The sequence below is a fragment of the Panthera pardus genome, unplaced genomic scaffold, assembly GCF_024362965.1.
Source record: "Panthera pardus isolate Hobbes unplaced genomic scaffold, ASM2436296v1 HiC_scaffold_22, whole genome shotgun sequence".
NCBI lineage: Eukaryota > Metazoa > Chordata > Mammalia > Carnivora > Felidae > Panthera > Panthera pardus.
Window position 1 is genome coordinate 6918283 of NW_026526788.1, and position 13986 is coordinate 6932268.

The window sequence follows — 13986 nt, forward strand, 5'->3', positions numbered from 1 at the left end:
CTGCAGAACCATACCCCCCTTACTCCGTCCTCCCTTTAGCCCTTTTCCCTCCAGTTACTTGAAACAGTTTTCTTCGTAGATGCTGTTCCACACTCTCCATGCAGAGGACCCTTTGTAGCCAGTGTAACGCTCTGGGTTCAGCAACAGGTCGACATACTGAGCAGCCGGGGATCGCTCATCTGAACAAGAAACAAGTCATAAAAACCACCTCTATGTCACCAGTTATCTGAAATTTCACATTATAACACAAGCAGAACCACCCACAGGTTAGAGAAAGGCCAGCTTTTCAGGTAATCTCCAATGTAAATGGTAGAATGGTTAGCACACTTGTGACTGTACTTGACCCAGGGTAACTTACACTTGAGAGAGAGGAAAAAACAACTCCTCCCTTTCCTTCCGATACTCGATACTCTCTTCAGTAATGGAATGCACCTCCCCTTCTTAGAGGCATTTGTTATTCTTAAGTTTTAACCACCCAGGATCGAAATGACCAAACAGAATATAACTTGTTCTAGTATTTTATTTCTTCCCTATGCATACACCCACCTACACACATGCTTGCAACCATTTTTTTATTTTACTAAATATATATCGTACTAGAAATAGAAAAATTATACTGACCACGCTTCCCAAATGTATGATTCATAATGCATGTAAGCTGGAGCGCTATATATGTTGGCCCAGATGGATTCCTTTAGTTGTATGTTTCCTCCCTTTTGGTGTCATGAGATCAAATCAATGGTATACAGGCACTGACTTAAAACAGTGGCCAAACACAGTCATTAAAATACGGCCCCTCTTCTTTTCATTACCTAACAATATTCATTGACCACAGACAGAGATTACCCATAACCAGTAAGAGTAAAATGGAATCCTGATGTACACCTTCCAAGAACTACTTGGCTTTTGTAAGGAAGTAGGAAGAATACAAAGATAATTACAACTTGTCATTACTAAATGAGTTATCTCTAACTTACAGACAACAGAAACATGAAGAATACTGCCTCTATTTCTAGCCCTAACATTATAAAGACATTCCACTATACAAGCTAAGATACAGAAAATAGGTAATTTACAGATGAACAGAAACTGCCCATGGACATGGATTGATTCAAGATTTAAAAACAATAATTTAAAAAATCTTCATTACAAAAAGATTCAAATTATGAAGTGAATCAAAGTGTGACTTTTATAGGAAAGTTCAAAGAAAAGTTTTACAATTCACTAGCTTCTGTTACAGATTTTTAATTTCTTTGAGTTGTTCACAATTAAACTCATTTGCAAAATTGATTTTACATAAGCTTTACAATATTAAACATATCATAAACACCTATATGCATGGATATATACGTGTATACACATGTATAAAGAATGTGTGTGCATGTAAGCCTACACATTTGTAGGCTCACCTACAAATGCACACAATGGACTGCTATCAACCCCTTCACCCAACAAAAGCAACTAACCAACCAATAAGGAAAAACAAACAGATTCAGATATTGAAGTACAAGGATTTAAACTGTAATTCTGGGCGCCTGTGTGGCTCCGTCAGTTGAGTGTCTGGCTCTTGATTTTGGCTCAGGTCATGATCTCACGGTTTGGGAGATGGAGCTCTGTGTCGGGCTCTGGGCTGACAGTGCAGAACCTGCTTGGGATTCTCTCTCTCCCCTCTCTCTGGCCCTCCCCTGCTCATGCACCCTCTCTCTCTCTCTGAAAAATAAACTTAAAAAAAAATGTAAGCTAAGGCAGTGACAAATCACAAAAGTCAATTATATCAACGTTTAAAACTTGCACCTCAACGTTCTTAATGTATGTTCCCTTAAAGGTTTTAAAAATTGTATTACTTTTTCAAATGATGAAAAAGTGGGTCTTATTAACCTACAGAATGGGGTTGGCAAACTACAACCCAAAGGCCACATCTAGTCTAGTGTGTACTTTTTGTAAGGAAAGTTTTATGGGAACACAAGCCATATTCATTTGCTGTCTCACACTATTATGGCAGAGCTGAGTAGCTGTAATAGAAGCCGTATGGTCCATGAAGTCTAAAGTACTTACCATCTGTCCATTTACAGAAGAAAATGTTTGTCCACCCCTGACCCATACCGGCAAGAACTTTGTGACATCTAGATGGGTGGTGGGGGGCAGCATACATAGGTTGCATTCCCCCTACAAACACACCAGTGCTGGTACCCCAACTTAGTGCACAGGCTTTCTGCATATGGACACGGATAAAAAATCCTGTTGTATACTCAGGATTGAGCCTACAATCCTCCATCACCAGCTTGATCCCAGATTGCTAGTAATGCACCGTTAAAGTATACTCTGTTGAGGAGAACCTACGGTTCACAAAGTCCCCAAGTAATTTTGATACACAGCCAGATTCAGAAACTACTGTTTTAAACATTTTAAATTTACGTTATGTTTAAATTAATGTTATAATGGAGAAAATAAAAGTAAAAATCACACTATTTCAGTTATATCTGAACCAACAATGTCATGCAGCAAATGTATATTGAGCATATATCACGTCCAGGCACTGTTCTGGGCACGAGGGTGGCATATACCACATAAACAACTAGGGTGGCATGTATCACATCCAGGCACTGTTCTAGGCACTAGGGTGGCATATGCCACGTCCAGGCACGGTTCTGGGCACGAGCGTGGTAGTGGACCAGAGGAGCTCTCACTGTAGCTGGAGAAGACCGACAACAAGCAGATAACCTAAACAACCCACCACGCACGCTCAGGTAGTTCTCAGTGAACTGAGAGCAGGCAGCAGTACAGACAGAGAGGGGCAGTGGTTACCATTTCATACAGGGAGGTGACAGCAGGCTTCTCTGATGAGGTGACATGTGAGCAGAAACCTGAAGCAAAAGCAGCAGCCAGCCATGCATAAAGACAGCAATGACGACGACAAAATGAGCAGGGAAAGCAGCTTACCTTGACCTGCTAAATTATTTAAAAACCTACCGTTTGATCTATGAAGATCATCTTCCTTTCCAAACACAGAACAACAAAGCAGCCGAGCACACGGGCTTAGTATAAACACATTCCAGTAAATGGGGGTGACTATTCTTCAGATTTGTTGTTTTGATCCAGTGAGTTTAGATAACTGAAATTACTCAACAGTGACTCTAAAGCTACTCTGATGGGCTTTTAAAAATTGTACGTATAATACTCTGGTTTCTCTTCAGATCGTACAAATCTTTCACCTTTTACTAAAAATTGTACGTATAAATCACTGGGAGACACACGAACATTACTGCCCGGAAGAGCAGTGGTAATCCAACTAGCAGAACGGTTCATGTGTTTAAGGACTACACAAAATATAAACACCACTAATTATTTTAATTATACCGTCCTAAAAATCTTAAGGGATGATTCGATGTAAATTCTTTTAGGACACTTCTTCCATTTTTACAATATAAGAAGCTAATGTCAAAAAATTAGTTAATACCATTTATATTAATGAGGTAATTGAGTACATCAATTTAATCATATCAGGTGATCCCTGCCAATGAGTAGTATTGTTTATTAAATACCTATAAGAGAAATATATTGATATCATTTACTGAGAGAAATATTCACAGAAATGATTTTTAATGTAAAAAACCTGTCAACTAAGTACTACTGAAAATTCTTTATTTTAATAACGAACAGGTAAAATAAGTTGGCAGGAAGTGACCGTGAGTGTTGAACATTAAATGTAATTAGAATGATGACCCAAGAGCAAATGAAAGAGTAAGCAGTGATGTTAATTCTTAGCCTAGGTACAGCGTCTTGCTTCGACGAAACCTTTGGCGATTCTAAATATCGTAACAGGAGTTATGACACCCAAAGACACTTTTTTCAGATCTCTTAAAAATGTCCTTGCTGAAACCATATAAACCATGGTGAGAACGTTCCACCTCCTGGCTTTGTCTCAATTTCCTGTACTACTGGAGCAGCTCACTGTAACTTACTCCATTACAGACTGGATTCACAGCACAGTTCTACAGACGAATCTTCCAAAAACCTCTAGAAAGCAGTATGACCACTCTATATGCTTTAAGAATTCAGAGGAACTTCTGCTATCTCCAAATGGGCAGGCTTTATCCCAAATTCTTTTCCACTACCCACAATATAAAGGCAAAAAGTGAAGAGAGGCCAAATGAATGATTTAAGCCTACTCAGCACAAAACTCTTGGAAATATTCTCCTCAGAAAAAATTCTGAGTCACTCCAATTCCCTTCTGCCATAGGAGTCATGGTAGTTATTGGTAAATAGTGCCCTCTCTTCGTACCATTCTGCAGACTCTTGGCAAGAGGGCTATGGGGAAGTCAAATTAGAGTCCTCCCCAATACTGCAGGGCATCTTTATGTTAGTTTGTTGAGACCTCCAGAAAATTCCATTGTGAACATGTTTATATGTTCACAGACCTAAACTAAGTGGCTTGAAATAGAGGTCCACAGGAGATGGTATGTCATGATGAAGAAAATACGGGATTCAGATCTGGGATCGAATCCCATCTCAGCGTCTTGCTACTGTGTGATCCTGGCTAAGCCAGTCTTTTTGAGAGTCCATTTCCTTGGATATGAAATAACAGATACTTATTAAAGTAACTGCAAAGGGGCCCCTCGGTGGCTCAGTCGGATATGCATTGACTTTGGTTCAGGTCGTGATCTCACAGCTCATGACTTTGAGCCCCACATCAGGTTCTATGCTGACAACTCGGAGCCTGGAGCCTGCTTCGGATTCTGTGTCTCCCTCCCTCTCTGCCCCTCCCCCACTTGCACTGTCTCTCTCTCTCTCTCTCTCTCTCTCTCTCTCAAAAATAAACATGAAAAAAATTTAAAAATAAAGGAACTGCAAAGATGAGAAATAACGCACTTCAAGCACTTAGCACAGGGTCTGGAACATAAGCTCTCAATAAATGCCATTATGAACAATAGTAAGAGCCACACAGCAACATCCAGTGTGTTCAAGTTCTAATTCTGAGTATATTTTCACTGCCTTCAAGTTCTTATAAAAGGATTAGAGTGAACAGAATTTAATTACAATAGTTTATTTTATTACCATCAAGTTCACAAAAGTGATCCTGTGAATCATCATATCTTGCCCAGTCAATGAAGGCTTCTTTGCTTTGATTACTAGGGAAGGAGGGAATAAGAAAGAAAAAAAAATGATTAAATCTGGAGTTGAAAATGTTTACACTGCATCTTGTATAACTGAAAACAGATAACCCGAGGTCACGTCTTTAATTTAGATAGTGTCACAAATTCAGTTAGTGGTCACATGAAGGAATGATGGCAAGTTTTATGAAAAACACAGATATTAACTCTCCCGTGAAGGATTTCTATTCATACTAAAGCTATTATTAGCCCTACTGCGATAATTACTTTAACTAGAAAATTTACAAATATATATGAGATTTAGTTAAACACAAAATTTAAGCTAGCCTTTTCACCTAACTTAGAAACTGTGGTATTTTTTTCTAAAGCAGGAATTGAATTTACCTTCATAATTCTTTTAACTTGTTTCTGTTATTTATAGGACAAAAACACCAAAAGCTGCATTTCCAGGATGTCCCTTCCAATGTGATATTCACTGGTAACACCAATATCATTTTTAATCAGGACGTATCATTCATTTTACATACTACCTCACATTTAACAAAATCTATGATCAAGATCTCTACTTGGAGAACTGATAAAGGAACAACCACAGTCTCTCCAATAAACTTCGACCTACATTTACTTTAACCTATGTTCAGACCTTCTCTGTCTTAAACCCAGACTGGCAACATCTATACGAGAACTATTATTACTCTTCTTTATTCACTACACAATAGAGGGAAAAAAAGAAAAAATTATTTGTGTACTAAGTTTAAATCAGGTAGTTCCTAAATGTGTTACTTTTATAGCCAAGAATTTATTTTGTATTTGAAAAACTGCTACATTATATAACCACTACGAGAAGTATATAAGGCTGACTGACTGGACTACCCCAACTTTATCAATAAATGTTTTCAATTCACTGTGGGAATACCGAGTTAACTTAATAATAAAAGTTAATGGAAATACTCGTATCTTAGTTGACTCAGCTGAAACATATAATTCCATAAAATGAGAATGTCTAAGTTCCAGTTACAGCTAAAGTAACTATCGTTAGGTTTAATTAGATACATCCTCCATTGAAAATAGTCAAGAACAAGGCCACTGTGACATAAATTCCAATTTTCTTGTTAACAATGTGACTTAGAAAAACAAACTTTTTTCTTTGAGCATACTTATTTGATGACACTTTGTTGTTTCATCCTAAACCCTGCCTGAAAGCCACAGCAACAGAAAAGACAGGCAACACTAACCTAAAGCTAACAGAGCTGGCCCAGTTTGCTTTACAAATGAGTTAGAAGGAACCTCATCCAGGGGTACCTGGGTGGCTCAGTCGGTTAAGCATCCAACTTTGGCTCAGGTCATGATCTCATGGTTTGTGGGTTTGAGCCCTGCATCAGGCTCTGGGCTGACAGCCCAGAGTCTGGAGCCTACCTTAGATTCTGTGTCTTCCTCTCTCTCTGTCCCTGCCCCACTTGTGCTCACTCTCTCTCTCAAAAATAAATGAAATGTAAAAAAAAAAAACAAAAAAAAACAAAAAAAAACCTTGCCCAGCTTCTCTAAAAGTCAGTTTGAAGATGGATGCCAAGCTACTTCTATAAGAATTTCCTGGGCTTAAACCAGGGCTTCCTGTCAAGATGGTGCTGTGTGTTAAAGCAGGAGGCTTCAAAGTGGGAAACGCAGGGCAGGAAAGAATGGAATGAAGGCCTTTCCAAAGGCCATGAGAGAATTTTTCAGGGTGGTGGGTAGGACAACTACCTTGATAATGCGGATTTTCATGAGTGCACACTTGTCAAAACATCAAACAGTATATTTCAAGTAGGTGCAATACACTGCATGTCAATTAAACTTCAATAAAGCTGTTTAAAAAATTACAGACCAATTGTTGGAGACGTGGAATGAGGAAATCTCGTATACTACTGGTGGCAATGTATTTTAGTGGTCATTTTGGAAGGCCACGTGGCAGTATTACTTAATTCCACTTGTAGCTATGAACAGGGGCTTTACCTTAAAATCTTAGAATGACTTAAGGCCCAATCCCTTGATGACTTCTCTAGTTATATTCTCTCCTGGGTAATCTTATTCAGGTTTATAGTTTTTGAATAGCATATATTTACTGAATGACTCCCACATTTTCTCCTTCCCCCGAAACTGAGACTTGTATATCCAACTGCCTGCTTGACATCTCCAACTGGATGTCTTGTAGGCAGCTCAAACTTAACAGGTCCAAGGTTGAACTGTGATTTTCCACCAAACTTGTTCCTCCTGCAGGTATCCCAGTTCAGTAAACGGCAACTCCATTTTTCTAGTTCCAAATCTTGTAGTCATTCACAGTTCCTAGCTTTTTTCAAACCTTACATCAAATCCCACAGCAAACCCTGTCCGCTCCATCTTCAAAATCCATCCAGAATCTGATCACTTGTCATCATTTCCACTGCCACTGCCCTAGTCTAAGTGAAACCACCATCATATCTTAACTGAATCACTACAATAATCACATAACAAGGCTTCCACCGTGGAACACCTGCCTCCCTCAACACCTTCTCTCAAAATCCTCCAGTGACTTTTCATTCCACTTAGCCTCAAAGCAATATTCGTAATCGTCTTCAAGGCTCTACAAGATCTCCGCCCCACCCTACTCCTACGTCCACCCCTAGGATCTTGTGACTGCTGTATTCCAGCGACACTGGACTTTCTGTGGTTCCTCAAAATAATCTAGGCTTCTGCCACAGGTTCTTTTTACTAACAATTACACGTGCCTGGAACACTCATGCCCCAGGCAGCCATAACAGGACTTATGTCTTCGTGGGCATTTTGTTCAAATGTCCCATTATCACTGTGGCCTTCTCGCACCAACCCATTGGAAACAGTGCAACTCCCTCCCCTCCCTGCCCTGCCACTCTTAGCTCTCTATCATTCTTCTCAGTTTTCGTTTTCTCCCAAGCACTCATCATCATTTTACTTACGTCTGATACATTTTACTCAGTTACTGCATATCTCCAACTAGGATTAAGCTTCCTGAGAAAAAGAATTTGCCATGTACAGTGCTAAATGCCCAATATTCTAGAACACTGACTGGCATATTGCAGGCATTCATTTACTGAACGAATAAAAAACATAAATGTTCAATACACAGATCAAAAAAATGCTCAAACTCACTAGTAACAAAATATAAACAAAAATGAGGTACTACTTTACAGTCAAACATTATCCATTTTTGGCAAGGATGTGAAGAACAAAACAAGTTCTCAGTCCCGGAGGCAGTATGTAACCACACGAGTATTCTGGAAAGCCATCAGGCAGTAACACGAATAGGCGCACCTGGGCAACAGGAAGATCCAGCAGTTTTTCTAGCGTAGGACAAATTTCCCAGTGTACACCAAAAAAAATTTCTCAAGGATGCTCAAGGTGGCATAACTTATAGAAGTAAAAATTTGAACAATTCAAGTGTTTATCAATATGGGAACAGAGAAGTAAAATATGATATATTCATAAGGTAAAAACCACTCATCAGTTAAAAAGATGAGACAGATCTATCTAGAAAAGCAAAACGTAAGTATAAAAATAAAGTTGAAGTCTGCTAAGTACAGTATTATTTTATATAAGGGAAAAGTAAAATCATACACGAAATAAAGATGATATATATGATAAAAAGAAAAACATAGGTGGGTATACAGCAAATTCATGAGAGCAGCTCCTCCTAAGGAAAAAGGAAAGAAAACAGGATTGGGGCATAGGCCAGAAAGGATTTCAAATTTATCTTTGGTATTTCCCTTTTCTTAAAGACATGGTAGAAAAAGTTAACAACTATTCATCTGGAGTGAAGGACACGGGAGTATTATTATATTATCTTCTCTAGTTTTCTAGAGAATTGTTCTTCAATAGATAATAAAACTGGTAACTTTATTAAGTGTTTAACAGTTATAGTACATAGATGCCAACCTAAACAAAAAGGGAAATTCAAAAGAAGTTCAATGATACTCCATTCCCCAGATTCAACTATAGATACAATCATTTCGTAGTGCATAATCTGAGACCACTCAATTACACTGGCCTTCCCAAGCAGGTTTTTATTAGAATAAGGAAAAGTCAATAGGAAAAAGAATCTACGAAACTTAACAGTTATGGTAATAACTTTTCCCATTCAAAATGTAACCTACAGACTGAATTACTATTTATAAAAGACTTAGAGTTTCAAGTTCCTTTTCCTATAATAACCAGGAAAAATAGACTCATAAGCCCTGCTAGTTGAGCAATCTTCTAAACTTTTACTTTTTGATAAAGTCACTATTGATCATACATTCCAGCAATTTAAGAACAAATCAGCTCACAGGAGGAAGCAAAGCAATCATGGAATTTAAGATAAAAATAACTTCTTCCTTTTAAGAATTACTTGAAGCAAAATCACAAACAGAAGATTTCTGATATAAATATACTAAACAAGAGAATATTTTTTAACACTCCTAAAATAAACTTGCCTTAATGTGCTGTTAATTGCTCCCAGTTTATTAGCTTGTTCACAATCTTCTAATTCTTTGGTGCTGTTTGCCACTTTTGAGTACTGAAAGGAAGTTCATAGGAAGTTTAGTAATAATCTCAAGTACGACTGGCAATCTGACAGTGATGACATAGATACATCAAAATCTCTCACATATGTAAGAAATACAAATCAAAATGCATCACAAATTTCCACCAACTAAGCTAAGACATTAAAAACAATTAGTACTGGTATGTTGGTGATGACCTAAACTGAGAAAACCGTCTTGGGAAAGTAATTTGACAGTATTTAGCTGGAGCTGCAAAAATGCATAATATCCTTGAACCAGCAGTCTTAAAACTGAAACCATACACAGCAACATTTAAAAACAAAACTAAAAACAAGGTACAACCACTTTAGAAAGGTATCAGGTACTATCTCATGTTGGGACAGCATAACAGACGCCCCAGCAACCTTACTTCTAAATACAGACCTAGGAAAACTCTTACATATGTACAATGAGACAAAGGACAGAAATGCTAGTGCCTCACTGTATGTAACAGCAAAAGAGTCAACACAAGTGAAATGTCCATCAACCGAGGAGGAGCTAATCAATGACATAATCATACCATTGAATACTATGCAACTATTGGGGTGCATGGGTGGCTCAGTCGGTTGAGTGTCTGACTTGAGCTCAGGTCATATCTCACAGTCCGTGAGTTTGAGCCCCACGTCAGGCTCTGTGCTGACAGCTCAGAGCCTAGAGCCTGCTTCAGATTCTGTGTCTCCCTCTCTCTCTGCCCCTCCCCTGCTCATGCTCTGTCTCTCTCTGTCTCAAAAAAAAAAAAAAAAATTTAAAAAAACATTGAAAAAAAATAGAATACTACCTATTAAAATTAACAAAGCTACATCAGAGACAAAAGCATAATGTGGAGTAAAGGTAACTGAAAAAATGTTTTTAACCTGAAGAAATAAAAAAGCATAATCTTAATGTTTAAACTTCATATTAAAAGATCTACATGTTGGGCGACTGGGTGGCTCAGCTGGTTAAGTGTCCAACTTCGGCTCAGGTCATGATCTCGTGGTTTGTGAGTTTGAGTCCCGCGTCAGGCTCTGTGCTGACAGCTCAGAGCCTGGAGCCTGCTTTGGATTCTGTGTCTCCTCCTCTCTCTGCTCTTCCCATGCTCATACTCTGTCTCTCTCTCTCAGTAATAAATAAATGTTTAAGAAAATAATAAAAAATAAAAAGATCTATATGTCACTTGTGGCTACATGTGCATTAGAAGTAGAAAAGTTAAGTAACACACGTAAGTTTCAGAAAAGTGGCTATCTCTGGGGACGGAGGAAACAGAATGGGATTGGGAAGGAGTCCAGAAGAGATTTCAAATGTCTCTAACACTGTGTATTTAGTTCAGAGCTGAAACAAAAATAAATTAAAGAGAGTGAACACAAACAAAAGACCACACAGGAGAAAACTCAAAAAGAAAATGGGAAAGAGGGAACAGGGAGAGAGAGGGTATGATGATCTTTACTATGTACACATAATAGTGAAAAACTAGAAGTACACTGTTACATAAAAACATGCACGGCTAAGTAAATTACGGCATGCTTCTAAAAGGGCAAGGGTAAGGGCGCCTGGGGGCTCCATCAGTTAAGGGTCTGACTTCAGCTCAGGTCATGACCTCACAGTTTGGAGTTCGAGCCTTGCATCAGGCTCTGTGCTGACAGCTCAGAGCCTGGAGTCTGCTTCGGATTCTGTGTCTCCCTCTCTCTCTCTGACCCTCCCCTACTCACACTCTGTCTCTGTCTCTCTCTCGAGAATAAACAAACATTTAAAAAAATTTTTTTTAATTTAAAAGGGAAAGAGTAAAAAAAGGGGGGGAGTGTAACCTTTAATAAAGGAGTATTTTAATGCCGTTGAAAAGTACTATGCTCCTAATACCTTAATAGCCGTTTATACAATATAATCCTGAATATGACAGGTTGACTAGTTGAAACCGAAAACTAAAAATACATGCATGATAAAACACCTGTTGAGTAGGCCATCTGACACTGTAGTTACATTACACTACTGTAGTTCTTCTAGAGGTTCCAAAAACAGAATTGAAATATCTTAAAAAAAAAAAGTATATAATTTAACTGTAAAAAAAATACACAAGCTCTCTGTTGCTGAAAGAATTGGAAATATGAGATTCTGGGGCAAAATGTGCCCACTCCCAACTAACCACAGTACAGTTCTCCTTCCGTAACTACTGTCAAGCAGTAAATGGTAAATTTCATAACGTAAAGCAGAAATACTCAAGGAAAAGGGACTCACCTTATTAGAACTCCCGGCTTTAATTCCAACTGGAATTTTACTCTTAAAAGAACAACAACAGCAATTTAAAAAGTGACCATCGCTTTTTTTTTTTTTTTGAGATTTCTTCACAAATGATGACATTGTTCAAATAAAGGGTATTTTATTTTATTCCATGATGAGAAAATATACATTCATTCAAAATCTGTTTTCATATTACCTCTTTAAGATAAATCGTAAAGAGGTATACCAATTTACAAACTTGTAAATCATAGTATAGCAAACCAAATGACATATACAAAATAAGAGTGTCAAAATTAGCTATAATTGAAACTCTCAATGAAGTATCTAATAGTTTACATAATTTTTAGGTTAAAAAAACCTGACAAAAATCACTTTTCCATAAACTTTCTTACAACAGAAACAGAAGCTTTAAAAATTTTCAGTTATTTGAAATATCTTATGCTCAATCTTAAATTCTGCTCTAAATTGACATTTATAGTGAAGGCAGTTTGGGATTAACACTAAAAGAGTCAGTTCTTTGGTCCACAGGATTAACCTAGGGCTTATCAATCTAGGTAACCAGGGTTTACTAACAGAAGATCTGCATGTGGATCCAATTTGACTCACTTTCCTACAAAGCCAATAATTAGTTTTAGGCTTTAATAAATAAATCTAGGAATCATTACAGCTGGTTCATCAAACACAGTTTTAAAACAAAAACCATACTGAAACAGAAAATCACAGGTTGATAACTCTGATCAATTCAGGGGACTGATTTTCAACATCTGGATCTACGGTATAGAAAATTACCTCTTAAAATTTTTTTATGTATCATCATGATAAATTTTAACACAGGCGAACTTAACCAAATATTCAGAATAAATATCTTCCTGTCAGGTGGAAGAATGTATATAATAGTAATGATGATAAGAGATATTTCCCTCATCAATAAAAAGATTAATCAATTAAAATGTTACGTGCTGCCAGTATTTTATCATTTCAGTGCTTCCTAGGACATCTAACAGAAGGCAAAAGAGAGAAGACTATAAAACTCAAGTCAAACCTAACAGCCACAGACCCTGAATTTAAAATATGGAATAAATATTAACCAAAAGTGACTGCTGGCTACAGTGTGTCCTCTAACTAGTGTAGTATAACGTGCTAAAATCAAAATCTTCAGTAGCTTTTTTAAAGGTTTGATGCTAAATGCAGTAACTTGACTTAAGCAAATCTTAATAACAAGGCTTTTAGAAATATTGGGGTAGGCATCACAGATCACTGTCACGGATAATATGTAACAATCACAAAAGAGAATTATTAGAAGTAATGATAAATGTAAAACTAATGACTAGAATCAAGCATGAAATAAATCTGGCTGGGATTGAGGCTGGAAAGATGGTGGAGGAGGACGACGCTGGTCTCACCTCGTCCCATGGATACAACTAGGTAACACTCACCTCAGCACAAATAACCCAGAAAACAACCCAAAGACTGGCAGAACAAACTCCACAACCAAGGAAGAGAAGAGGGCGCATCTCACTCTTCTCTGAGCGGGGGGCACGGAGAGGGGGAGAAATAGATGATCACACCAGGGAGCCTGCACAGGGAAGACCAATCCCAGTTAACATTGGGCTCTGAAAGCCAGGGGGTCCAAATTACAAGAGTTCCTACAACCAGCAGGATTTGAAGCCTGGAATTTTAAGAATCAGCAGCTCTGGTGTGGGAGAGCCTGAAGGGCATTAGGAAGCAGAGTTCCTGCCCTTAAAATGATAGCATGACAAACGGCCCAGGTAGATACAGCCTAGAAGCAGCAGTTTGAAAAATGCCCACGGCACATGGGACTGAGATTTATTTACTAATCACAGAGCAAGTCCAGAGAGGCAGGGATCACTGGGAGACCCTTCCAGGTACAAAGGAAGAGGCAGGTGTTATTTCCCTCCTTCCCCCGCAACCCCCTCCCACAATCCCCACTCCCTGCCCCCAGCAGAAACACACAGGCACCGGCAGGAACCAGTGCTGCACAACACTCCCTACCTAAATTGCTCACAGCAAGCCCCACCCATCCACGCCTGGCCGATCTGCCCTTTTCAACAGATTTTCCTCAGTCCTGGCTGCGA

The 13986-nt window shown here is 38.3% G+C and overlaps 1 protein-coding gene across 5 annotated transcripts in view; it reads right to left on the reverse strand.

The window, feature by feature from the left end:
- The window catches only part of ERO1B (endoplasmic reticulum oxidoreductase 1 beta), a 62046-nt gene that overhangs the window by 24630 nt on the left and 23430 nt on the right, over positions 1–13986 (reverse strand). For 3 of the 5 annotated variants that reach the window (XM_019418930.2, XM_053910214.1, XM_019418927.2), the window contains 4 exons: positions 11888–11929; positions 9572–9654; positions 5056–5129; positions 59–179 (listed from right to left, as the gene is read on the reverse strand). In XM_019418930.2, the coding sequence (XP_019274475.1) occupies positions 59–179; positions 5056–5129; positions 9572–9654; positions 11888–11929 (320 nt within the window). The remainder of the gene's footprint in view (positions 1–58; positions 180–5055; positions 5130–9571; positions 9655–11887; positions 11930–13986) is intronic. The other 2 variants (XM_053910215.1, XM_019418929.2) reach the window with 1 other exon arrangement.